General features: G+C 41.3%; 3 protein-coding genes across 12 annotated transcripts in view; 1 reads left to right on the top strand and 2 right to left on the bottom strand.

Moving 5' to 3' along the window:
- LOC146503309 (uncharacterized) overlaps positions 1-10,706 on the bottom strand; it is an 82,736-nt gene extending 72,030 nt beyond the window's left edge. Inside the window, exon 1 of the mRNA XM_085131140.1 lies at positions 8,756-10,706. Coding sequence (XP_084987266.1) covers positions 8,756-8,914 — 159 coding nt within the window. The 5' untranslated portion in view covers positions 8,915-10,706. The remainder of the gene's footprint in view (positions 1-8,755) is intronic.
- A 1,884-nt stretch (positions 10,707-12,590) lies between these two features.
- On the bottom strand, positions 12,591-16,626 carry snrpa (small nuclear ribonucleoprotein polypeptide A). 5 transcript variants are annotated; one of them, XM_085131162.1, is made up of 7 exons: positions 16,541-16,626; positions 16,147-16,230; positions 15,874-16,046; positions 15,615-15,785; positions 14,767-14,943; positions 14,581-14,669; positions 12,591-14,494 (listed from the first exon to the last, which is right to left on the bottom strand). In XM_085131162.1, the coding sequence occupies exons 2-7, from the start codon at positions 16,217-16,219 to the stop codon at positions 14,335-14,337; spliced, it is 843 nt and encodes a 280-aa protein (XP_084987288.1). In that variant the 5' UTR covers positions 16,220-16,230; positions 16,541-16,626; the 3' UTR covers positions 12,591-14,334. The 5 variants fall into 5 exon arrangements, with proteins under 5 accessions (XP_084987288.1, XP_084987287.1, XP_084987289.1 ...); XM_085131161.1 differs by having other exon boundaries at positions 16,147-16,227; XM_085131163.1 differs by lacking the exon at positions 16,541-16,626 and adding an exon at positions 16,337-16,534.
- A 33-nt stretch (positions 16,627-16,659) lies between these two features.
- Positions 16,660-26,141, top strand: actmap (actin maturation protease). Of its 6 annotated transcripts, none has more exons than XM_085131155.1 (8): positions 16,660-17,053; positions 17,171-17,214; positions 17,302-17,498; positions 20,884-20,952; positions 21,166-21,290; positions 21,866-21,995; positions 22,100-22,170; positions 22,285-26,141. In XM_085131155.1, the coding sequence occupies exons 3-8, from the start codon at positions 17,323-17,325 to the stop codon at positions 22,614-22,616; spliced, it is 903 nt and encodes a 300-aa protein (XP_084987281.1). In that variant the 5' UTR covers positions 16,660-17,053; positions 17,171-17,214; positions 17,302-17,322; the 3' UTR covers positions 22,617-26,141. The 6 variants fall into 6 exon arrangements, with proteins under 6 accessions (XP_084987281.1, XP_084987283.1, XP_084987277.1 ...); XM_085131151.1 differs by having other exon boundaries at positions 16,661-17,053; positions 17,297-17,498; XM_085131157.1 differs by lacking the exon at positions 17,171-17,214.
- The last annotated feature ends 1,049 nt before the right edge of the window (positions 26,142-27,190 follow it).

Below are 27,190 nucleotides of genomic sequence, written 5' to 3'. Positions count from 1 at the left end.
CTGAATGTCAGTAAACCTTTCAGATGTTAGGTTTTAGATTTTACTGCTGATTATATGCATCCAGTTTTATGTCTCAGTGATCAATGATTTACCATGCATAGCACTTCAAAATACCTGCCCAAATAAATGCACCGAGGTGTCTGAAGATGGCTGCTGAATGCTGAGGTTTCTGGTTACTGAAAAACTAAGAAAGTGCATGAAAATTAAGAAATATAAACATAAGAAATTAAGACTTCTTATCCTACAGAAAAGGATTTAACAGGATTTCACAATTATTCGTGTCTAAAAAGTGTTATGTTTTTTCTTAAAATCCTAGACTGAACCTAGACAAGTAGACAAAAACAGGTAGCCTACTTTACTGACACTATCTCGTTAGCAATGACAAACAGATTACCTTGGACAACTAAAAATATTGTCCTTTTTTCTTGTTTAAAATATTTGTCACATACATATTTATATATACCTTAAAGTTATCTTAATTGGCTTTCTACAATATTTCAGGCAACTTGCAAATAGTTTCATTGCCATTATCATTGTTTGTATTGTTCTAATCGATATTTATTAAAAATTACTCTTGATTTTTGGCCATTTTGTTCACCCACGGTATTGAAAATGGTAATAAATATGAAGCATTTTGCTGGGTATGAGTCTAAAAGTTCTAATTCCATTATCATGACAGCCTTAGTGCAGACGATAGAGTGCAATATCAATTTACCCACATAATACGAAAAAGCAAATGCAAGTGTATTTCACAGAATGTCAAACTATTCCTCTAACTTATAAAGACTCACTTTAAGAGCTAGAATATTTCTGAAACTGATCAATTACCCTCACACAAATAACCAGCTTCACCAGATGCTTCTATGTCTGCCCTCCCCTTATTGCAGAATTCAATCACTTCCACTGACAGTTCAGCTGAGCAGACATTTTTTACAGGGAGATTTTTCATGTTAAAGTTTATTATGTGATTCCAGCAGTTTATAACCAGTGTTGGGAAGGTTACTTTTAAAATGTATTCCATTACAGAATACAGATTACATGCCCCAAAATGTATTCTGTAACGTATTCCGTTACGTTACTCAATGAGAGTAACATATTCTGAATACTTTGGATTACTTAATATATTATCATGCTGTTTACAACTACATGAATGTACTATTGCTGTGATTTATTACTGTTACTGAAGGTCCGCGGCTCCGAACCGTAGTAAAGGGACCTCTGGCTAATACGTCGGGTTCGTGTCGGGCTCGTAGCCGAAAACTAGCTTTACTTTGTTGTCTGGGTCAACTTTGCTAGCGAGAGACAGAGAGAGGCGTTGAAAGGCTGCTCCAACGGAACTTATTGTTTTTGGAGGAAAACACGAACACGGTGTACAGTCGAGTCTTAATAGCTTACTTACAACTGGGCTCGTCAGGCTCTCTTCTTGGCTGCAGTGGTTATTATTATATTTACATGCTTCCAGCTCCCGTTTTTGCTCGATGACAGCTCGTACTTTTCCTTTTTCTCCCTCCCTCGCTCACAGACACATAAGTGTATGGCAGTCCATTCTCCCTGCAGCACGGACTACACTGCCCATGAGGCTACATTCTTTAGAGCTATGCTTGTAGCATTCTGCCTGTTAGCTTAGCACAACAACAACAATAAGGCCTCTCTTACCCAGGAAACACGCAGAGAGAGAGAGAGAGCGGCACCCTGTAACCATGGCAACCGTAACGCTGCCGCCTGGAACAACAGAACGTAGCTGTCAAACAAAACCCAAACAGTCCTGACCCGCGACAATATGAAACAGGGAAGTACCGCCGTGTAATCCATTTATTTCAACAAAGTAACTGTATTCTAAATACCACCTTTTTAAACGGTAACTGTAACGGAATACAGTTACTCATATTTTGTATTTTAAATACGTAACGGCGGTACATGTATTCCGTTACTCCCCAACACTGTTTATAACATATAAGAAGTCCTTCTCCCTGTCAGTCACTTGAGCTTGATTTATGCATTTCATCCACAGTTATTTAATAGTTTAGATATTAATTTACATGATAGAGGTTGACTAACTCAAACGCCATCATATAGTTAAAATAAACAAAAATGTGCAATGAAACTTTGAGAGACGGCTATCGTGTTTCCTCTAATGTACTGTCTCAGTGCTTCTGGGAATCAGCAGCGGCCTGCATGTCTCCTCTCCACCATCTGTTTATCAGTACGTACGAGACAGCAGCGTTCAAAAAGCAAGCAACAGAGAGAGAAAAGGGGGAAGAAGACATGATGACATAACTTTGATTCCCATAACTTTGTTTGACCTCTAGTGTAGAGAAAAACAGACGTTTCCATTTACAACCAATGTCTCCCAAAAAGTTGGAACGCTGTGTAGAATATAAATGCTAGAACGTGGTAGTTTAAAAATGATTAAAAACTTATATTTGACTGAAAATAATCCAAAGACAAAAGTAAAATTATGTAACTGGGACTAAGAATAAAAGTTAGAATGGGGGGGCGACACAAAAAGAAAAGAATGAAACAGACCTGGTGGAACATTTCATAATTAGATAACATGTAACATGACTGGCTTCCTGTTAAATCCAGAATTGAATTCAAAATCCTGCTCCTCACATACAAGGTCTTAAATAATCAGGCCCCATCTTATCTTAATGACCTTGTAGTACCATATCACCCTTTCAGAGCACTTCGCTCCCGCTCTGCAGGCCTACTTGTTGTTCCTAGAGTATTTAAAAGTAGAATGGGAGGCAGAGCCTTCAGTTTTCAGGCCCCTCTTCTGTGGAACCAGCTTCCAGTTTGGATTCGGGAGACAGACACTATCTCTACCTTCAAGATTAGGCTTCAAACTTTCCTTTTTGCTAAAGCATATAGTTAGGGCTGGACCAGGTGACCCTGAATCCTCCCTTAGTTATGCTGCAATAGATGTAGGCTGCCGGGGGATTCCCATGATGCATTGAGTTTTTCCTTTCCAGTCACCTTTCTCACTCACTATGTGTTAACAGACCTCTCTGCATTGAATCATATCTGTTATTAACCTCTGTCTCTCTTCCACAGCATGTCTTTATCCTGTCTTCCTTCTCTCACCCCAACCGGTCACAGTAGATGGCCCCGCCCCTCCCTGAGCCTGGTTCTGCTGGAGGTTTCTTCCTGTTAAAAGGGAGTTTTTCCTTCCCACTGTCGCCAAAGTGCTTGCTCATAGGGGGTCATATGATTGTTGGGTTTTTCTCTGTATCTATGAAGCGCCTTGAGGCGACTTTTGTTGTGATTTGGCGCTATATAAATAAAATTGAATTGAATTGAATTGAATTGAATTGAACTGGATATTAAAAGAGCATTTATTAGAGGCCCGGGGTTTTAGAAGTAAAGCTTAATTTTTTTAGTATAAATAACTTCATGGGCTTAGAAACATATGTTAAAGCCCTTGAATTGGCCTTAACAAGCAGAGGGAACAAAGTAACAACATATAAGTAAGATCGGAGAAACGTTGCCACCTTCGCTCAGTGAAAAATGTTGTCCTCCAAGCTGAAGAAAAGAGCGACCATCAAGTTCCTTATCAGGACAAATTTTAAAAGCCAGCATCAGTGATGACATGGGGGTGCATAAGTGCACATTAGTGAAGGTACCATTAATATGGAATATGCAGGTTTAGGAGAAACACATACAGCTGCAGATAATATCATTTTTTCTCAGCAGGTTTTCTTTTTTCTGCAAGACAGACTAAATTCAGAAAGCATTCAAGAGCGTGGTTTTGTCGTAAAAGTGAGATTAAGTCACCTGCCTGAATTCCAGATCTGGTACCCGACGAAAACATTTGGCAGATTATGAAATAGAAAAATATCTCTGTCCCCATAAAAATAAAAATAAAAATGATCTCAAGCGCTGGCGAGATCGCTCATCGGATTTCAAAGTCTCATCTTAGAAGTTCAAGCTGAGCAGTGGGCGACCGTGGCTCAGGGGGTTGGGAAGTGCATCTGTAACCGGTTAGATTCCTGAACTCTCTGTCCTTGTCGTTGTGTCCTTGGGCAAGACACTTTACCCTACCACCTACTGGTGTTGGCCAGAGGGGCCGATGGCGCGATATGGCATCCTCGCTTCTGTCAGTCTGCCCCAGGGCAGCTGTGGCTACAACTGTAGCTGCCTCCACCAGTGTGTGAATGCAAGAGTGAGTGAATAGTGGCATTGTAAAGCGCTTTGGGTGCCTTGAAAAGCGCTATATAAATCCAATCCATCATCATCATCATCATTTTGTCCATCGCTGTCTTGGTGCCTTTAGAAATTCAACTCAACAAGCAGGTGGTGGATCTGACTGAGAATCCAAAGGACATGCTCATACAGTAGCGATTTTTAAATCCAATGTTCACCCACCCTACAACAGACCTTTCTTTACACTCCTTTTGGACTCCATTAAGTTCATAATTTACAAAATGAACACCATGTTGCATTAAATAAGACTAAAAACTCACCAGGAAAGTGTTTTACTGAGGTTACAGATAAAGGGAGCTGATAGGCTGTTTTCTATCCAACCAGGCTTCTTTTTGCACCCACAGAAGTCGCCCCCTGTTAGACATTACAAAAACTGCAGTTTTATGGCTTCTCGTTTAAAACGACCGTGGTTCAGGTGGTTAGGAAGCTCATCTGTAACCGGAAGGTTGCCGGTTCGATCCCCCAGCTCTTTCTGTCCTGGTCGTTGTGTCCTTGGGCAAGACACTTTACCCTACCGCCTACTTGTCATGAAACGCTGTGTGGCAGGCAGGAGATGAGGACTCACAGACTCAGGGGATGAACTCAAAATCACAGCTTTATTTGCTGGTCACAGAAAAACGAGCATACAAAGTAAACTAAGCTAAACTGGGGAAACAAAGAACTAAAACTCACAGGGAGATCCACACATCAAGAGGGACAACGCGACACTGACTCAGAGAAACACAGGGTTTAAATACACCGGGAAGTAACGAGGGGAATGAGGCACAGAAGGAGAGCACAGCTGGGAGAAATCAGAAGTGACGAGACAAGGAAGCAAAGTAGGAAACACTCACATGAGACACAGACCTTCAAAGTAAAACAGGAAGTAGCACAGATGCAAACTAGACGTCTCTAGACAAACTAGAGACGGAGCAACTAAGAAACACAGACAATACCAACAACAAAGAGACGCAGAGGGCAGCTACTAAATACTCAGAGAACTAAACAGAATACAAGAAAACCAAACTAAGACACTAAAGAATAAGCTGGGACAACAAAGAGAACTAAGAACATAATACAAAAAACTCAGAGGCACAAGAAACTCAAAACACTGGGTCATTGACCCAGGACCGTGACACTACTGGTGTTGGCCAGAGGGGCCGATGGCGCGATATGGCAGCCTCGCTTCTGTCAGTCTGCCCCAGGGCAGCTGTGGCTACAACTGTGGTTTGCCTGCATCAGTGTGTGAATGTGAGAGTGAATGAATTGTAAAGCGCTATATAAATGTAATTATTCAGTCAGAGGCTACACCCATCTTTCATATACAGTCTATGTTAACTGTGTTAAAACTACAGAAACTGATGTTCTCAGATTCTTACAGTGTGAAGATGAAAGAATAAATGATCATTCTGCGTCATTGCACCATGTTTTTATTTACGTTTCTCACAGCGTGCCAACTTTTGGGGGAACAGGGATGTTCCCTAAATTACCGAGGGATTAAACAGCACCAGCTTTTATCTTTGGCTCTTTCTTTCTTTAGTCTTCCTGTGTGTCACCACCACTCCCTTCTTATTTCTCACTTCCCCTTCCCAGGGGGCAATGACACTGGGATCCTGCTCACACGCTTCTTCTCCCCTCCTCCTCCACTTCACTTGTTTCTCTATCTGAGAACAAGCTTTGACGCTCCTGTCACTTCTCTTTCTGCGGCCATTTTCTACATTGTTCCCATCCTCACTTTTATCTGCCTCCTTTTCTCTTGTCTGTGTTCCCTCCCTGTTTAGGGATGGGTTAAGAGGGGACACACACACACAAACCGCACAGCCTCTCTCACACACACACTCTAGACTTAACAAGACCCCCTGAGAGTCTCAGAGCACAAGGGTCAGGTATGTGCGTGTGTGCATTTGTATGTGTGTATGTGAGTGTGTGTATGTGATGCTCTCTGTGGTTTTGGCTTTATCCAACAACAGCAAACACCAAAATAAGGCCACTGTTATATCAGTTTGTCCTTAAACCCTCGCTGATGAATAAATATAAATAATTCACAGTGTTTTGGCTTTCTATCTGAAACAATGAGCTGGTGACACCTCATTACAGCCGAGGATCTAAGTCGTGTATTCCCAGAGGTGTGGTGCATTCAATCATGAGACCTGGAAGCTCTCATATGTCTGCTTAGCCAGAGCCCGGCCGCCCAACGCTGAGCCACAGTCTCAGTCGCCCCATTGTTACTGGGTTTTGTGTCCCTTGCCTGCACCCTGTCCCAGAGCTGAAAGGGGTGAGATGGGAGGGGTCGCAGGGTAATGGTGGTGGTGGCGGTGGAGGGAGGTGGGGTGAACTTGTCTACATCAAAAGGCTTGTGGAGATACAGTGGCGCTCATCACTCTGCATCCTCCTTTCTTCCTCTCCTCCACTCGCTGCCTAAGCCATTCCCTGCATACCAGCATTTCAGCGCTCAGAGAGAGAGAGGGAGAAGGGGAAACAGAGAGAGCGAGCGAGCCGAAGCTCAGCCCGTCTCTGAAACGGAGCTTCGTCGGTTTAAAGCTCTCTAAGGGGCAAAACTCACAATCCTCTGTACCTAAAGACATTTAAGCCTCGGAAAATGATCTGTTGACTTTTCTACTGTCATGGAACAAATGCTCCTATTTGACGAACTCCACGGAGCTCGCTGTGAGCCATTTAAGCGAGACTTTCTTTGTACTCGAGGCCAACAAGTTTCTTCGGAAAAGGCATCATTGATTTCAAGCATATTTCCGTGGCACCTTAAATGCCACTGTGAAACTGCATCAGATATTTTATGAACTGATTATTTAACGAGCCTTGCATTTTTTGGCAACCCTATTCATAACAAGCAGTCTATGATTGATTCCTTTGTCTTGTGAGATTGTGATATCTTTGATTTCCCAGTTACTGTCCAGACAAAATAGAGTATTTGAAGATGTATGGTGCTGTGTGAGAGGCATTTTAACTATTTGTTGATAACTGCAGTCTCTTACTGTCACCGTATTGCGGTTAAGTCACACTGAAATCCTGTCTGGGTGGATGCTTCAAGCATTGTGCGGATGATAAATTTCTAAGTGTTTGTTTATTTAAATGTCGAAATCTTCTTGTCGCTGATTCACTTTATGAACTGCATTCAAACAGAAATGATGTGCACATAAATTTCATCCAATCTCGTTTTAAAATTCAGCTTCAGTTTGAAAATGGCGTTCTAATTTAGCGAAACATAAATGCTTCGCGTACTGCGGTGTGAGCGTGGCACAATAGACAACACATAAGGACCGCTGGAGTGTCAAGAAGCCTCATTTATGAACTGCAGGTTGAAACATCCCCCGTCCTCTGCATTATAAATGGGCACCAGCAGATGCAAAGGATCTCGAGTGTGTGCTTCACACTGCAGTGCAGTCGGAGAACGGAGAGAGCAGGGTGTGTTGTTCCTCAGCTGTGAAAGGGTTGCAGAGGTACAGAGAGGCACGCAGAGCTGCCTGAATGTTCAACGTTCACACGCCCCGCAGTCTATGAGGCTGTGGCCCCGGGCTCCACACACACCCAGGACACAGATGCTGGATGTGAGCTCGGTGTTTAAAAAACGTGCACTCACGTGTGTGCACACATGCACGCTTCGGAGCACCCGGGGCCTGGTCTTGCTACTGGTGAGCGCTGTCACACATCAGACACATTGTGACAAGACCAGCAGCTGCCTGAGAGCTCATGGGGGAAGAGGGGAACAATATTTTGCTTGTTTATGCTTTCATGCCCAAAAAACGCTGGAATAAAATCCAGAGCTTTAATACAGCCACAAATTGTCCTCGTAATGTTATAACCACCTCCTCAGAAGTATTTAGGCAGTCATTAATGAACTTTGTTGTTATGCCAAAAAGAAAGCGTGCATACATGCAGCCATGCAGACAGAGAGAAAATAAGACAATCAGACCACACCTGAGAATGGTTACTAATATATGAAATGGACAAAGCAGCAACCAAAGAGCCTAAAAAGGAAGATGCTCTCGCTCATTTACTGATCCATGAATAAGGAAGATACCTTAACAGGGGTGAAATTTGGGTGTTATTTACGCGCAATTAATGATGGAGGATATACCAAAGTGAATGAAAAGGGATTAAGAATCATTATTTAGCAGAAAATGACGGAATAAATCACATTCATCGACTACATGTCACTAATGTGATTGATTTGTGTTATCATGACATGTCTTTGTTTGGCAAACAGTGGCACACTGACCCTTTTTCATTCAAGATAAAAATATATATGTGATTTTTACCGTCTGTCGCAAAGGCGGATTTTTGTTCTGATATTTGCATCCAGTGCTTCTACAATTGGATTACAGTCGTTCTCTGTTGCGTGGGATAATACACCAGCGGGCTGAAACAACAGGTGGGCACAGCGCCATGCAGGAGCAGAAAGAGGGCAGCATAAAGGGACACTGTGCGTGGACTTTATTCCTGAGTATTTTTCTCTCAGCTTTCATTTAAAAAACACAGACAGAACCACAGTTGCGAGTCAGCGTGGGGCGTTTAAGTGCATGCAGCCCGAAATAGCACTTAATCGGTGGCTTACCTGCGTTTGCACCGTGAGCGCGACGAAAAAAATCACAGTCCGCGGCAGGTGGAAGTGTCCCTGGTGTCGCCCGGCTCTCATGTCTGGCTTGCCGTTGAGCTTTTCACCTCTGCTCCTCAGATTCTTCCGAGTTATCCCGTGCACCCGTGAGCTCTCCATCCCTGCATCAAGGGACTGGGGACCGTGCTGTGCGCTTTGGTGGCGGTGGTGTCCCCCCCTCCTCCTACTCCTCTCTTCCAGTGTCCTCCGTCCGCCCAGCTCTACTCCTCCTCGCCGGTCTTAAACCCTGAAACTCCCGCAAAGCCACTTCATCGCGTCCAGACCGGAGAAACCATAACTCTGTCTCAGCTTGGATCTCTCCCTGCAATCAACCCACCTACACAAGCTCGCGCGCACACCTGATCAACCCCTCCCTTGCTGCTGTGACCAAGGCAGGTTTCCTCTGGGAATGACACATGCACACAAACGCACGCTTCTCACAAACGCACACTCCCCTTGGTGTATTCCTCCCACCACCACCTGCCTTAAGAGGCTTTACGGGTCCAATCTGCCGGCTCACTTGACTTGAACTCACATCCCAATTAGCTGATACTCTCTCTTCATCTCCTGTCTCTCTCAAAGCTTAATCCACTCTCAGAGATAATATGGAGAGGGGACAATCGTATGAATCCTATTTCTTGATGAGTGTGTGACCAAAGCAGCGACCAAAGTTGCTTCTCCCCGGCGGAATGATTTCACTTTTGTGTTCTTGTCATTGGAGCGGCTGGCTGGTCATTTGTAAACCCGATACGAAGGCTGGCGGCCACGGAGTCACTGTGGGAAACAATGAGAGGGAGAGAGAGAGCATGAGGGTGTGTCCTGGGGCAGGGAATATCCGTCTTTCACTCCTTGTCCGGATGGTTCCCAGAGCGCACGGGGCTCTCATCCCCTTTTCTCTCTCTACACACTTTGACCAACATTCTTTTTTTTTTCAATACAATATTTACGTGTGAGAGTATTCTGAATGCTTTTCGCATCTCTTTTATCCTCTCCTGAGTGTTCTGTTTCCCCTCTGTCCTTTGTTGTGCCTCACTGGTTCCTCTCCTCCAGTTTCAAACCTCTGCAGTCCACGGAACACTTCAAAGCTCAGCTTGGCAGAACTGTTCTCACAGTTCTGCTCAGACCTGTGAATAGAAACGATTTGTCCTTCAAGCTTAGTTAAAACACCCGTGCTCTTGCGGATGATGTACTAAAAGTTGTTTACAAAAGACAAACAGACTTTCACGCCTGCAGGAAAGGTGTGAAGCGGCTTCTGCTGGTCAGGACGCACAGGGCAAAAGTGCTTACGCAGTTCTCACCCACCTGCAGACTGATTTCTTATGGCACGTTATAATCGAACCACTTTTATGATTGAACTTGTTTCGACAGCTGCGGCTCTGAAAAGTGTTCACACACGCTGGTGCTTAATGGAGCCGCCGGGTTGCAAATACTAACCGGCTGAACGCATAAATATAAAAGAGAACTGTAGGGTGTGTAGGCATCTTTTGAATATTGGCACCGGTCACATGGCACACATATTTTCCACATCTCCTCCAGTCCTCTAGTTCTCGTCTTGTTGGACCCAAGACCTCCACACAATGCACCTTCTTTATCAGAGGAAATCTAATGAGATTCTCCCTCCTCCCCCTTCTCAATCTTAAAGTCTATCACGGGCTTGTTGCTCAAGAGCTTCCCTGACAACCGCTGGTGTTTCCGCGGCTTGGCGCTCCGCGTTGACCCCGGAGCGGAACAGAGGGCTCTTGAGGAGCAGAGGCTTAATTTGCATGGGGGAAGCAGTGACCTCGAAGCACGAGCTGAATTCTAACCAAGCATCCGGAAACACACGTGCATCACTGGGTCTGCGCAGAGGTTGCAGTGTGCGGCTCACCTGAAGAAGAAGAGTCACAAAAAAAGTAATCCTTTCACTTGCTTTCTTGGTGCCTACATAACGGATGTGCAGTTAGGTGTGCATTTAGCTCCATCTAATGGTCAACACGCGTTTTATTGCGCAGGATTTGAAAAGGCAGATTTATTTATTTATTTTAACACTATTTAAACTGCCGTGAAAACATTGGCTCATTTCAAATTAGGATAAAAAACACATTTAGGAGTTATTTAATCAAAATGTAACACTAATAAATAATGCATACAGATAAGTAACCTGCTTATCTTTAGAATGAGCTTAGATCAGATTTGATTTCCACATGTCTAATAATTTTTCATCCACTTCAAACAAATAATGGACCATACAGAGAAAATAAGCATAAAAACAGAACATTAGCTCTAAAATATCCACTAACCTCTATCTAACTAAATTTCTGTTATTTACTTAACTGAAACCAAAAACACATTAAATTAAAAAACTCAAAAAACACGAGAACTTTCCTTTTTCCACTCAGAAATCCAATTTTCTTTCCTCCACTATGCAGGATTATGCAAATTCAATATCATCAGTTCAGCTTATGATGCATCTGATCATCCTTTCTTTACTTCTCATGTTTTCTGTTTACACTACAAACTGTGAAATAGAGGTAAAACTTTTAAAGTGAAACCGAAGTTTTATCCTCTAAACTTGGGATGCTTCTCTTTAACTGAAGGTAGCCTACATATCTGAAGGTTTAGGAAGTTTAGCTACACAGTATGATTTTTTTTTTTTGCAGGTGAATTTTTGCAGGGAAATTTGGAGGATAAAAATTCAGTGTTATAAATTCAATGTCTAAAAATAGTTGAATTCTGATGATACTATATTTCTTCCATACTTTGCAAACTAAAAATATTTAAGAGATGATTTATAAAATTGATTTATTTTTTAAGTGGTACTGACAGGAACAGCTTCCACGCATAAGCTGCTGGATAAGTATAAGCTGCCTTTCAGTCTCTGAAAGATTACTGTGCTGGTGAATGGGAAGGCACTAGGCATGTTGCCAAAATCATGCCCCCCCTCCACGCACACACACACACACGGCGCCCTGGTGGCTGAGGTCAGTGCTTTCTCAAGGCAAAATAAGGGAGTGTGGAAAGGCTTGGGAAACTGCAGAAGAATGTGGATTTCTGTGTACACCGTTGAGCTGACCTGAAGACAATTACTCAGGGCACAGTTTAAGCCCATAACAGGGAGGCCCTGTGTACACAGCTGATAGTGAGAGTCTAAATTAAGCTTTTCAGGCCTAATTCACACATCACTCTGTCTGAATCTAGTCTGTGAGAAGAGGACGTGCTCCTTATTAGCATGTCTGCAAACATATCATGTGAAGGCTGAGAGGAAAACAGACAATAAGAATTTACTGAGACAATAATTCATATTGTCCATGATTTTGACCTACTTTTGTTTACCCATCTAATTTTATGTGCAGGTGCAAAACCTTTTTTGCACTTACATGACAGCATTTTAAACTTAAATGAAAATATATCCGTCCCTTCATTAAATACAATAATGCACATATTCAATCATCCAATCACATGGCAGTAAGCCACTGCATGCAGGCATGTAGACATGGTCAGAACAACCTGCTGAAGTTCAAACAGAAAATCTGAAGGAGGAAGAAAGGAGAATTAAGTGACTCTGGGTGTGTCACTGTGGCCGGTGGATAGGCTGGTGTGAGTATTACAGAAACTGCTGATCTTCTGGGATGTTGCCTCACAAACATTTCATTGGATTTCACCCACATCAACGTTTTGGTATTCAGAGAGTAGTCAGATGAATTTGGAGTAAATATAATATGAATCATGCATCTTTCCTGCCTTGTATGATGAGTTTGATTGTGATGGTGTAACGGTGTGGGGGATATTTTCTTATCATGCTTTGGGCCCCATAGTACCAACTGAGCATTGTTTAAACACCACACCCTGCTTGAGTATTGTTGCTGACCATGTCCGCCCCTCTACGACCAGTGTACACATCTTCTTCCAGCAGGATAACACACCATGTCACAAAAACTCAAATCATCTCAAACTTGAACATGAGTGACTTCACTGCTCTCAAATGGTCTCCACAGTCACCAGATCTCAATCCAATAGAGGGCCTTTGGGATGTGATGAACCAGGAGAGTCGCAAATGTGTGATGCTACATGGAAAAATCTGTCAGTAATGTTCCCAGCACCTTGTTGAATGCATAGCATGAATGGATAGATACTAGCAAGGTGTACCTAACAGAACCCAGTATAGAGTTTATTCAGTTATCACTACTGAACAACCTAAAACTTCAGGTCCACCTACCCTTTGTTTTATGAAATAGAAATTGCATAAACTAGGTTCAATGATAAATCAAATCTCTAACAGCTGTATGGAGGCCCATTTTCAGCAACGAGCCTTCCTGTCTTAATGTTATGCTGTGACTTAATGCACAATTTTCATCCAATTTTTTTTAGTATTGTAGAAAACAAAATATTCATGCAAGTGTCCAGAGAATCAAATGTCTGCTTTCATGTTTTGCTTCACAATACAATAATCTTCTAAAAATAATATCTTTGTTCTGAAATGCAGCAGAACCCTTTTTCTACAAAAGCAGCCCTCACATCTGTGACAGGTATGTACTACTGGCTAGAACACAAAAACAATTATACTGCGGTTTGAGAAGCACATTCACGCATCTTCAATTAGCAGCTTCATTATCTCATTTCAACAACACCAGTCTCAACACGAACACTGCAGTTTTGGAGGCGTAATAGCGTGCGAGCATTTGTTGGGAGAGCAGATGACGAAACGCTGCAACAATGCAACACCAGCCATCCGTTAAATAATATACCAATGATTAATGCCAAATACAGGGAAAGAAAATGGCTTCGGAGATCTAGGTTCTACTTCAAAGCACAAACTAAATGAGATTCCAGTGCATTTATTTTACAAGCAGGATGGCTACGGTGAATTATATGGAGTCCCATAAAGTTTCCATGCTTTGTAATAATCAGAAGACTCCAAAGAACTAAATTTTCTGCAGATGCGGTCTAACTTCAGACTGCAGCACATAGCATTAGTATTCTAAAAACAAAAAAAACAGGGTTTTCTCAATGCTGGTTTCTCCTCCTACATGTCGTGTAGCTGAAGTTGTTTAAACATGAGATCCTTTTGACTACAGGGACCTGAGAGAAAATGTTTAACACAAGAGGAGAGAAAGTGTCACCTATTGGCAGAAAGCTCAAACTGCAGCTTAAATGAAGCATATTCTTAGAACACAGTTTTATTTATAAAAAGAAAGAAAAGCTCCAGGTACAATGTCTGGTAAACCAGACTCTGGGTGCAATGCTTTATGACAAATGTAGAAGACATATCAAGCTGCATGTGGATTTTGATGTAAAGCTAAAAAAAAAAACAAAAAAACAAACAAAAAAATTCTACATATGTAAGTTTTCTATCAATACGATACAAAACTCACATATGTTTGTCCTTTATTTTTAAAGAGTTCTGTCGATGTGGCACGATAAAAAAACAGGAGCTTGACACATACTTACGTGCAACCCTGAAAGTCAATTTCTAAGAATAAATCACAGTCAGATTTACTGCAAGTTTAAAAAACAAAGACCTGTTTATACGTTGGGAAACAAAGACCACCCTTCCTGAGAGCTTATTTCTTAGCGAATGAAATCTTCATTGCATTCGTCTGTGTGATCTTGAAGCCTTGTAGTGCATCTCGTGCAGCTCCGGCCTGCACCTCGTTCTCAAACTCCACAAATGCGATGTCGTGGCGTCCGGGGACCAGACGCACCTCCTTGAAACCTGGGAACCTAAAACGCACACGCCAACAGTTAGGCTCAGCCTATAACAGACACAAGCATGCAAAACAAGATCTAGAGAATGGGTTGCTACTGACTGGTTGAAGAGCATGGACAGCATGAGCTCGTTGGTCTCCTCCGGCAAGTTGGTGAGGAAGAGGATGTGATTGGGGGGATTTTCTGCAACCTACGAGTACGCATTGGATATCGGAATCAATCAACCAGAAAAATATCAATTTATTAAATTAAATGAAGACGCAACATGCTCTGTGACAAAACACTACCTGCTGGGGCATTTGTCCAGGCATCTGCCCAGGCATCATCTGACCAGGAGGAATGGCACCAGGGGGCATCTGGCCAGGCGCCATCCCTGGAGGTGGCATCATGCCTGGAGGGGGCATGTAAGGTGGCTGGCCAGGCATGTGCATCATACGGGGAGCCTGGCTCATTGGAGGCATTCCCTAAAAAGTGAAGAGCTTGTTAATAGAAAACCCGATGTCCATTTTCCTCTTCTGAGGTTATCTTTCATTGTGTGTGCTACTATTTACATTTGTCAATGAAAATATGGTCAGTTTTCAATCACACAAACTGTTCTAGATGCAGGAGAAACTTTCTCCCTTTGCTTTTGTTTCCTTATTTATTAATATTGTTCCTAAAAGGTTCATCCAAATTCAGGATTATGTTTTTTGTTCTGCAACTTGAGCTGAAAACATGTTTTAGCCATAAGAACAACTTAACAAACGGAAATTCATATGTTTGACACAGCTCATCTGCCATTTGTAGAGAATGATTTTGTGTATCTATATATCGAAGTCTGCTGTACGCAATGTAGAAAGCAATGGACCCAGCACAGTCCCCTGTGGAGCCCCCATGTTGCTCATTAATGTCTCAGAAACACACCTGACAAACTGTGGCCTTTCTTTAGGGTATTCTGTGATCCAGGAAACAATAGGAATCTACTATAAAACATCTACTCTATAGAACAAAATAAACAAGAATTTTCCAACATATTAAAGTTAGAAATCTCAGGGTTTGTATACTTCGCGTCTCTGCCCACACTTTGGCTCAGAGCTCCTTGTGAATACATAATAGTTGCCAAAATAACCAATAAAACAGCTCTGGCTCCACTTACAGGCATAGCAGCAGGCACGCCAGCGACCATGGCTGCACCAGCTACACCCTTCTTTGGTCCAGTGCCATCGGGTCCTTTGATCTTCTTCTTCTCTTTTTTGCGGTCACGCTCCACGTAAGTCCCCTTCATTTTAGCTATGATGTCAGAGTCAGTCTTTGAATACTGTATGCGCTGCAGGACCAAACAGAAAGATCACATGTGACACACATAAACTATGCTAAGCAGCAGTTGTGTGATATTCAGTGTTTAGTTACCCTACCATCGGTTTATCATAGAAGGGGAAGCCCTGCATGGATCTCAGCGCATTGGAGGCGCTGTTAATCTCTTTGAAGATAACAAAGGCCTGACCCTTCATCTTTATGTTTCGTGCCACCAGGATATCCAAAATCTGTCCGAACTGTGAGAAGATGGCGTACAGCGACTTTTTCAGCTCTGCAGTAAAAAAAATAAAAAAAAAATAACACAAAACATAAAAGGATTAGTCTGGTTGTGCGTATTTAAACGGAAAGAGACTTCAACGTGCAAACCTCACCATCTTTCTTGATCTTCTCATTCAGGTTGTTGATGTAGATAGTATGATTTAGCCGGACATCCGGGGTGGCCATCCTTTAATCTGCTGATGAGCGTTTGATGAACGTTTGTACTTTTAGAGACAGTCTGAGGCACAGTTTAGATTAGATGCTAAGTAGCTAACTAGCTAGCGATCGTTAGCAAACACTCACCAAACGTGACGGGGAGGGTTAGCCTGCAAGCTATCTACTACAAGTTAACACATTGTTTGGTGTTTTACATGTATATACTAATCACCCAAATACTTAAGATCGTCAAAAAAAGCTCAAATGCATTATTTAAGTACATGAAAGCGCAGAAGAAGTGTTTCTTTGTAAGAAAATAAGCGATTCAAGTCTTTAGCTCGACGTTCCTACCTGATGAATGAAAACCCGGTCTTCACAAATCCCGTTTTCTGTTCTCGCGATAACAGTGCAAGCGTAACTTCCGATGTTTAACGTCCGTGTCCCATTTTATTATTATTTTTTTTCCTGTTGTAGCTGTTTCCAATCATTGTGGCAACATAATATTTTGTGTCACAGTTTTGGATAAAAATATAACATAGGGGCAGACATTCTGATACAATTCTTCTCAGAGTTAAGATTATGGTGTGGCACATATTTTAGTCCGGGTTAGCTTAGCGCTTTTTTTGAATTCTTATAATTTATCTTTAGCTTCATATTTAACTAGCAGTTAGAGTCATATGTATTCATTTTGCAGTCGGTATTGAGATAATTTAGATGCACTGGAGGGCGGTATGTTTCTATGTTCCTGAGGTGTGACTACACAAAGAAGAAGAAGAAGAAGAAGACGCAGCGCGAGAGTAGTACTGCCAAATATGGGGACAAGCCGGGTGTTGTTAGCTGGCTAGTTAGATAAGTGGGTGTGGGGTAAGTGTGCAAAAGACCATAAACGAAGTACTTGTATATCATTTCTGCACAGCAGTTTGCACTAAAATAGTCTCCAACATCGAATAACGTTCGTCATTTGGTCCTGTATGTTGACAGGTTTAGTTATTAGCTTATTATAAGAAGAAGTCGAAGTTGGGCAGGTAGCTGCAGGTTCTATAATTACAGTTCATACTGGCTTGCCGTAGCTTGCCCCCGTTTTCTAACCACTTTCTACTTTCTTAGTCCAGAATTCCTCAGGATAGGAGAAGATGTCAATGGAATGCTCCCTGCCACCTCCACCGCCTCCACCTCCACCTGCTCCATGTACACCACCTCAAACGTCAGCACCAAAGAAGAAGCTGTATCAGACTATAGCCAGCAGTAGAAGTGCTGTAGAGGGAGATCACACAGAGGCTTGCTTGCTGATCAGTCAGAGGGAGACCAGGTCAGGTTTTTATCATGGATGTTTTTGCTAAATCTGCACATAAATCTGCACATTTTTAAGGGCTCACATGCTTGGCAGACATTTGTCACACACAGTCATGCTCAAGTTGATCAAGCGGATCCATTGTGCAGTTCAAATGTTTCATCTGCCAACACAGCCATACAGGTTATTGATTAAAAATCCATGTGCAGCATAATCAGCCATGACTGTGATAACTGATCTATGATGATGTTTTTAGGGACAAACAACACAACCACGCGGTTAAACTAATCAAAGACACAGGAACTAAAAACCAAACATAAGAGGCAAGGATTCACCAAGTGAGTAATGTAACAGAGGGACACCTAACACAGAGACAACAACTTAACTACAAGATACAAGAAGACACGTGGGGAGGCTAGGCTAAACAAAGAGTTACCTATTAATAACCAATATAAACCAGAATTAAAGTAAAAAGCTTAAAAAATAAAAATCTTAAGAAATAACAGTGAAAAGAAATCTAAAGTCCAGAAAACCTAAAACATAACAAAACCCACGGACCAGGACACATCTCCGAATGTACAGTTATATAATCCAGAACCAGTGAGCAGTGAGATAAAGTATTGACAGAGCAATATATGCATCTATTTTCTGCCACTTATGTGGGTGGTGGGGGCAGCAGACCTCCTTCTCATCTTCCTCCATCTCTCCTGAGGGGACAGTGGGTTTGCTCGGGAAAATCTCAGAGATATAATCTCTTCAGTGTGTCCTTGGCCGGCCCAAAATACCTCTCCTGTATTGTCCTGGAGGCATCCTGGTCAGATGTCTGAACGGATGAACTTATGAGTCGATAAGTGTCCCACAATCAGAATCAGGATACTTTATTAATCACACAGGTAATTATGTGATCACAGCTGCTCCAAGACGTTAAGAACAGTAACTAGCTAAACTAAATGAAATAATACTACAAAGTTACAAAATATAACAAATAACTGTAATATACCTAAATGGCTGTAATTATGAATTAAAGTAAAGTAAAGAGAGATCTTAACTAGCTTGCAGTGATGAAAATGAATCTCACAGGAAGGATGAAAGACAGCAGTAAAGTGAGAGATTTGTTATTTAATTAAAAAGTGTAAAAATAGTACACGCACAGACATCACAATGGACTGTATACAAAGAGTGTGTTTCTCTGATGGTTATGTTGTTTTGTATTGAGTACTACTTCAAATTTGCTACAAAGTTGCATTATCCTATTATATTGTGATATTATTGTATTGTAGCTTAACCCCAAGAACAGAGAGTTGCCTGAATATATCTCTGACACGGAGTCAATAAAACTGAATGTCAAGATTGGGGCAAAAGTCCTGAGCCAAGAGTGAGACCTTCTTGTCATTTTTTAAAAAATTGGTCTTAAACAATAGTTCTTCAGACTTTCTGAAGGTCTTTGAAAAGTTTTTCTTTGGACATTGGCTGCTTTTTCCACTCATTCTCAGTCCAGTCCTCCCGTTTGACGTTTATTCAGAGGAATAATCTTTTTTGTGCAACTTAATATTGACCTATGAATCATAGCATAAAAAAGGGAACCTAACTCAAACCGTTGTCAGTGTGAGTCACATTACAGACAACTTGGAAAAGTACTTATTTTAAATTGTATCTTTGGGCACTTTGTTACTAGCAGCCTGTTATATAAAAACATAAATTGTTCCCATTTCTTTAGTTGAATCTATGAAAAAGTGTCAGATAATACAATTAGGCAGACATAAAATAGTATTTTTGCTTGGTGTGTAGTGTGTTCTTAAATATTTGAGAAAATTGCAAAATAGAAGACAAAAGAAGTGAAAGGCCTAAAAAAACTTTAGCAGATGAAAAATATCTGAAAGCAATGTCCTTGTAAAATAAGAAAAAATCCAGTAAAGACTGGAACCAGAATCAGATGGAGCTGACCTTTCAGTTTATCCATCTACTGTTCACTGAAGCCTCATCAGAAATGGTCTCACTGAAAGGGTGGCTTTCAAGAAGCTGTTCTTAAGGAAGGAAAACAGGGAGAAAAGGCTGAGGTGTGCCGAATTACACGAGATGGAATTATAAATTTAAAAATGAGGCTGCATGGCAGCACGGTGGTTAGCACCGTTGCCACACAGCAAGAAGGTCCTGAGTTCAATTCCACCATCAGGCCGGGGTCTTTCTGTGTGGAGTTTGCATGTTCTCCCCGTGTTGGTGTGGTTTCCCTCCGGGTACTCCGGCTTCCTCCCACCGTCCAAAGACATGCAGCTTGTGGGGATAGGTTAATTGGATAATCCAAATTGCCACTAGGTGTGAATGTGAGTGCGAATGGTTGTCTGTCCCTGTGTGTTGGCCCTGCGACAGACTGGCGACCTGTCCAGGGTGTACCCCGCCTCTCGCCCTATGACAGCTGGGATAGGCTCCAGCGCCCCTGAAAAGGATAAGCGGAAGCGAATGGATGGAATTATAAATGCAGAAAAATACCATCACATTTTGATGTACCATCTGGAAAGCATCTAACTATGTGCTGCAATAGGTGTAGGCTGCTGGGGGATTCCCATGATGCACTCAGTGCTTCTTTAGTCACCTTTCTCACTCACTATGTGTTAATAGACCTCTCTGCGTTGAATCATTACTTATTAATTATCTCTGGCTCTCTTCCACGGCATGTCTTTTGTCCCGTCTTCCTCCCCTCCCCCCTCACCCCAACCGGTCACGGCAGATGGCGGCTCTTTCCTGAGCCTGGTTCTGCTCGAGGCTTCTTCCTGTTAAAAAGGGAGTTTTTCCTTCCCACTGTTGCCAAAGTGCCTGCTCATAGGGGGTCGTATGATTGTTGGGTTTTACTCTGTATGTATTATTGTAGGGTCTACCTTACAATATAAAGCACCTTGACGGTTGTTGTGATTTGGTGTTGTATAAATAAAACTGAATTCCATTGAATTAAATGAAAAGCAGCCATCATCCAAAGACAACTTATTTCAAATTTTATAGCAAAACAGGATGAAATGAAGGGTGGCTCAAGACGTTTGCACAGTACTGTATATGATAGTCCTGTGAAAGAAGCTTTTTATAATGCTGGCATTTGACTCCTCAAAGTATCCTGAAACCTTAGCAGCCAATACAGTTATCAGCCAGTTGATTAACACGTGACTATAAAAAAATCAGAAAGCAGGGATTAGAAACAGTTGGGGAAAGGAAACACTCACATGCTGTAAGCTGCTACAGTTCTGATGCAGATAATGTGACACAACATATGGAACTGATGCTTAGAATTGATTCATGGCTGAGAAAAAAACGTTTTTGATTTGTACAAATTTCTGCATTTGTGTAAGTGCATCAGATAAACGGTTAACAAACTCCATGCCTTCATGTTATGCAGTGCCATTTGTTTGTTCTTCAGTTTCAGGAAGGACCTGCAGTGGATTCTGGCGAACACCTACGTGCCATCACTCATTCAAGATGGTCCACAGTAAGTCACTGAAGTGAAGTGTCACTGTAATACCTGTCACTCAACAACTCAATCTATTTTTGGCTAAGAAGTATGTTGCATAGCACGCCAGTTTCCACAACAATTTTAAACTTCTGTAGTATTTTATTGTTTTTAGTTATTTGGTTTACCTGGATTCTTTTACGTGAGTGGGTGACATATTTGTTCAGTGTGTTATGTCTGGTAACCTTGTAGGTGTGGTCTGGTGGCTTTGTGGATGGCTGCTCACCTACGGCAGCCGCGGCTGAGTGTCGACATGGAGACGGTGGTTCAGACAGCTCTGAGCAGGGGATACACGGCTCAGGGCGAAATGTTCTCAGGTATAAAATAAATGTGTGAACTCTTCAGGTATGGAACGCCAGGACTGCCATGGCGTTCATTATTCAAATAATTAATTATAATTAATTCATTATTCAAATGTCATAATGAATTAATTAAATACACCATTAAATAATTAATCAAATGTGTCAATAATTAATTAATTAAATGTGTCAATAATTAATTAAATGTGTCAATAATTAATTAAAATGTGAAATACATAAATAATTAATTAAATGTGTCAATAATTAATTAATTACATGTGTCATAAGTATTTATTTAATTAATTATTTCCCATTTTAATTAATTATTGCCACATTTAATTAATTATTTAATGGTGTATTTAATTAATTCATTATGGCAGTCCTGGCGTTCCATATTCAGGTCTTGTTTGTATTTGGGAGCAAAAAAAATAGCACAAAAGAAACAGGTGGAGGCTGCGATTAAACATTTGGAACTTTATGACACATTTTGCAGCCGATATTTAATTTAATGTTTCACAAGCAAGTAAACATTCAGTTTCAAGCTGGTGAATTTTGATTTCTTTATGTTCTCATTAAGCTTTTTATTTTGTCAGCTGACAATATGGCCCTGCTGGCAGAAGAGGTGTGTGGCTGCAAGGCCAAGCTCCTTTCAGGGGGTCTGAGTGGTAATAATGCTGCAGCCATCATCTCACACCTGTGGGGGAGACAGCCTGTTCTCATCCCGTATCCTGGACCAAACCATGGGGAAAGGGTTGCTGTGAAGGAAAAGCAGTAGATTTGGATTTGTGGTTAAAGAGAAAAGCAAAACTCCTTGACAGTTTTTACAGCTATGACGAGGATTACAACCACGAGCCGTGCCAGCGTAGTGGCCACAGAGCGCACTGGGCAGTTGCTTCAGGTGAGAATGAATAGCTAACCTAACCTAAGGCAGGGTTTATTATGTAGGGTTTCCCTTAAAGTGAGCCTAGTTTGACTAATCAGACCACACAGTAACAGAGTTTATTCATTCCAGGCGTTCTCCTCGGTGTGGACCAGGGGAGTGTGAGTAAAGAGCACGCTCAGCCTGATCCCTCTCTGCCGTGGCTCTACCTCGCCGCCGACAGCAGCTCATCTTGTCCCGCCGGCAGCACGGCACTCAGAGATGTTTACATCCTCGCTAAGCAAGGTAAAAGCTTGCGCTACCAGCTGTGGAGTTTGGACACTGTAGCTCAGAGCAATGAGCAGCTGAGGATGATGGACCCTCAGAGAGCCAGTGATGGCACCAAGTATGTGGTTCCCAAAGGAGGGGTGGAGGCCGGTCTGGCTGGAAAGGCGGTGATGCTCCACACAAGGTCCACACAGTGAAGCAGACACACATTATTCATGTAATTAAAAGGGCTTTAAAGTAAGGGTTATTAAGGAGAAGCCACGCCCACTGTTTTTGTAAAATGTGTAGTCGTCTTATAATCTTCCACTAACAAGGATTCTGTCAGTTTAACTGTAAAAGCTATATTTTTTTAGAATATCCACAATTTATTTGGAGAGGAACAGTGTTTATGTCATTTTTGCCTGTTACACCACCTTAATGGATTTTAAAATAAACAGTTAAGGAGACAGGTCGTGTAATTTCTCTGGAGGAATTTGTTTGGAACATTTATTTTTTTCGAACCAAGCTCAATCTTTCCAATTTTTCAATCAGATCACTGCTTTTGGCAAAAAGCATGCTCATAGCACAGTACCGAATACGCAATGATATACTTTTTTTTTAATGTTCAATTCAGTGACTGCAAGTTGGCCAGTTCCTGTAGCTGCAAATACCCAAACCTTGACTGTTGGTTTGAGATGTTTGTGCTGATATACTATGTTTGGTTTTTGTCACATGTGTGCATTATGGCTTAAACATTTCCACTTTGGGAGATGCTTAAACCATACTTGTTCAGCGTTTGTCTAATTGAACTCTTTTTTTTTTTTTTTGCCCATTTTCCCATTTGGTTCTTTAGCCGTCAGAATTGTTGTCTGAAGACCAACAAGGATACACAATGGATTTATTTTGCCAAATGGATCATCATGGCATTGCCGTATTGGTCCATTTGATATGGACAATGATATCTTAATTAAGTATATCATGATATCAATGATATACTTAATAGTAACGTAATACTATTTTACGTCAGATGCGCAGCTGGACGCTGCTCCGGGTCAGTCGGCTCTCTGAAAAGATTCCTCTACCTCCACCAATCCCAACTCTGCCAACAAGAGCTCGAACTGCCCCACTGACATCCTGAAATATGCACGAAACTCCTGGATCAAACCATCAAGTTCTCCCTGCTGCTTCCTTCTCGTGACAATCTGATGAACCCAGAATCTCAGTTTGAATCTCAGCTCCTCTCAGTTTGACATCTACATCATTTTGCTCACAGTGTGTTTTTTGAAAAACACAACACGTTCGGTGTATATAAATTACCCAGCAAGTTTGGATGAAGAAATTTCTGAATTTTGTTGCTTTTTTGCAGCATTCTCGGTGTTAAATGACATTCAGTCCTTTTGTCCAGATAAGTTTTTTATATGGTTGCATCAAACCAGAATGGTCAAAATCCTTAAAAAGCAGTCCAATAATGTTTGTGAGTGTGTTTGCTATCGTGTCTCATTCTGCCGCTTATTATCACATTTATTTGCACAGTATAGGCGGCTTTAAAAACATTTTGACAGAAAATATTGGAAGGAGCAGGATGGGCATGTCGGGGGAAATTCCTCCTGACAGTGATAACAGTGATTGAGGTGAAAACCCCCCACTTTGAACAGGAGTGGAGAAATAGGGTTTCAAATGTTGCTTTTCTGGCTGCTGTTGAGCTTGTTTAAACACTGCTAAATCAAACAGGTTTACTTTTCTGTCATTCAAATGAATGCTTTTATGGAGCAGAGAGCATAGAAAATATGTCAGGAGATAAAAGCCTGCGCTGGTTGTTGCAGTGTTTTTGTCAGGCGCTGAAAACATACTTCTAGTTGTGCAGGTCCTCAATCATCCACATCACGGTAGTTTTAACCGCTTCAATCGAAGGCAGTTCAAAGAATTTACATCTTGACTCGTGTAGCAGTGACACGTGATTACAGGGTGAGTTAAACACCACCTCCACGGTAAAAACCACACTGAAGACATACTGAATACCCGAGACTCCTCATTAGCCTTTAGAACTGAAAAAGCCTTTCAGTTAGGAGGTGAAACATCTATAAGAGCCATAAATGTTCAGTTTCCTTCAACTCAGATGCTGCAGACACTACAGGATACATGCTGGCTTCAACCCGTAACTCACACTGCCCATTACAGTTTTTTACAGACGCTAGGACACATTTCTCAATACTTAGGTCACTTTTGCAAAACTCCTCACACAGTGAGCACAACAGAAGTCTATGTGGGCTAAACTGAGGATCAGTTATCATTGTTTTGGCACAAAATGCATTCAATGACTAAATCTCTCAAATTTCATTTTACAACTGCCAAAAATCTTTGTACGTACAGGACATTTTGCATGTACTTACATACTGTTTTCAAAACGGTTAAACTTATGGTCAAAACAATAACATAATGCAAAACTGAATAAGACAGCAAAATTCAACAGCAATATTTTATTGAAACATATTTTAAATCTAAAAATCTAAAAAAGATTCTTTCCTCGGTGTATTGCCCTAGATGACATAAGATGTGATGTGGATGCGAACCTGTGGCCAAATGGAGAAGACCGAGTAGATTAGCATTACTATTGTATGTGTATCAGTGGATGGTGTGGATACAAATTCTTGTATTTTGGGATTACTTGGTGCAAAAAAATAAAAATACATAAACAAATATTAACGAATTCTGCATGATGTCTGATTCATTCCAGTAACATATATTGAAATTATAAACAGAGATGTGTCCTTGTTTTACACAAGAAAACACTGTAATGCTACATGTTGTTGGTGTTTTTTAGGTCATTGTTTTGTGGGTGACAAAGTGTGTTTGTCGGCTGTCAACCTTTGCTAGTGTTCTGGAAGAATGAGTTTATTTGAGACCTGAATAAAGTGTTTTGGTAGTTGTAGTGCATTTTGAATGTGAAATGAACTGCTTTGCCAAGCCTAAGGTCAGTTAGGAGAATTGTGTGAAGAGTTTTGCAAAAGTGACCTAAGTATTGAGAAATGTGTCCTAGCGGCTGTAAAAAACTGTTATGTGTTAAGATCAGAAGACTTGTTGATTTTGCAATGCCGTCAGAATTTTGTGTAACTGGTGTGTGAAATCATGGTTTTCTCTCTAATTTTGAACCGTTGTTGTACAAAAAAAAAGAAAGACGCGGAAGTCATTTTGATCATGCACTCTTAAAATGTGTGAGTAGACAAATGAATGTGAACAGCCCATCAGTTTCCATGGGCTCAAAGACAATCAGATAAACTAAGATAATTATAAAATCTGCTCCGATGAACCTCATTTGCAGTTGGCGACTGCCTGAAGCCTGGCTGGATGTTATGAAATGCTTTATTTCCTCCCTGCAGGCCCGTTACCAAGTAAAAATCCGACTTAGTTAAATAATTGTGACTAACCCATTTATAAGCTTACAGTTTGTCCCCCTTAAGAAGCTTGTAGGTTGTTTATGAAGCACCAGTTTTGCAGCGTTTGGCTGAATTTGAGCAGAAGTCATGCACACTTCAGAAGTCGTCCTGCTGCTTCTGTCAGCAGTCACACCATCGATACGCCCATACTATAACAGCGCCTCCAGCATGTTTGACAGATGATGGAAATCGCAAGCCATTCCTCAGCGCCGAGGCATAGTATGACCTCTAAATCATGCAAAGTTCCTCTAAATGTGGAATTTCTACAGCCAAAATGATAAACTAGCACTTTGATTCCTAATTTACTTAAGCTTCTGTCACATCTACATAATTTCCTTTGGGATTATAAAAGTATTTTGATTCTGATCTTCATTAAGGTGGTTTCCTTGTCTCTGTACTTGTGAACTGCTAATTTTCTTATCAACCAAAAATAAATTATCTAGTTTTTACACAAAGTTTCCACCATCTCAGTTTTCAGGGACAGCTCAACACAAAATGATTCATCTGGTTTTATTTAGAAACTTGTGATAAAAGGTCACAGCTGACTGAACAGGACACATTCTTACAGTAGTGTTAAATTTATAATTAAATGTTAGATCATCTTGATTCAGCGCTCTTTTACAAAAGTATATGATTTGGTGTGTGTGTGTTTGCACAAAAAACTGAAACAAAAATTACAATAAAAATCCCCCAAAACTCTCCACTTTCATTTTATTGTAATCCACGACCTTCTGGACAAAGCAGAGGTTTATAAACAGTTTCAATCAGTCCGTCTGTTCTTTCTGTGAAAAGCGCTGCCTTTGAAATACAAAATGTGGTCACGAATCCAGTTTTCTTGCTTACAAAGCAGCACCCTCTTTGAAAACCTGATGGTTTGACATTTTACAAATATAGAGACTTTCTGGGCAAAGGTTTTTAACACTTTGTAAACACTATACTGTCTCTCCTGCCGTGTTTACCCTTCGGAGATGAAAAATCTAAACTCCTGAATTCGAATTCCAATCTTGTTAAGTCAGGCGTTCACAGCACTCGTGTGGGAAATGTGCGTGCCGAGTTAACCACACCCCCACCCACCCAAACAGTGCTGCCTGACACTGTCAAAGGAAGACTGGACACTTGACGTTCACCAACGCGTCACATTCCCGTCGGGATCTGATGCACATGCTCACAAGCACGGCCTGCACGTTTAACAGTGTCGCTTCTTTGTAAACTTTCAATGTTGCATACAAAAATGTAAAAACCCACATTCCTCCCGTCTATCCTAGCTTAATTATGTTTACAGCGGTGTCTTTTAACCTGTTTTACTCAGACACCCGTCATCGCTCATACACAGATTTTATTTTTATTTTTTTTGTTGG

This window comes from Neolamprologus multifasciatus, chromosome 14 (assembly GCF_963576455.1).
Source record: "Neolamprologus multifasciatus chromosome 14, fNeoMul1.2, whole genome shotgun sequence".
NCBI lineage: Eukaryota > Metazoa > Chordata > Actinopteri > Cichliformes > Cichlidae > Neolamprologus > Neolamprologus multifasciatus.
Note: the sequence above shows the minus strand (reverse complement) of the source record. Positions and strands in the feature narration are given on the sequence as shown.

Coding starts and splice junctions, on each gene's coding strand:
- actmap (XM_085131157.1), top strand. CDS start 17,323: ATGTCAATGGAATGCTCCCTGCCACCTCCACCGCCTCCACCTCCACCT. Junction 21,291..21,865: donor TCAGGGCGAAATGTTCTCAG/GTATAAAATAAA, acceptor TTATTTTGTCAG/CTGACAATATGGCCCTGCTG. Junction 21,996..22,099: donor AGACAGCCTGTTCTCATCCC/GTATCCTGGACC, acceptor CAGTTTTTACAG/CTATGACGAGGATTACAACC.
- snrpa (XM_085131162.1), bottom strand. CDS start 16,219: ATGGCCACCCCGGATGTCCGGCTAAATCATACTATCTACATCAACAAC. Junction 16,047..16,146: donor TGAGAAGATCAAGAAAGATG/GTGAGGTTTGCA, acceptor TTTTTACTGCAG/AGCTGAAAAAGTCGCTGTAC. Junction 14,495..14,580: donor CTGTCCATGCTCTTCAACCA/GTCAGTAGCAAC, acceptor TGTGCGTTTTAG/GTTCCCAGGTTTCAAGGAGG.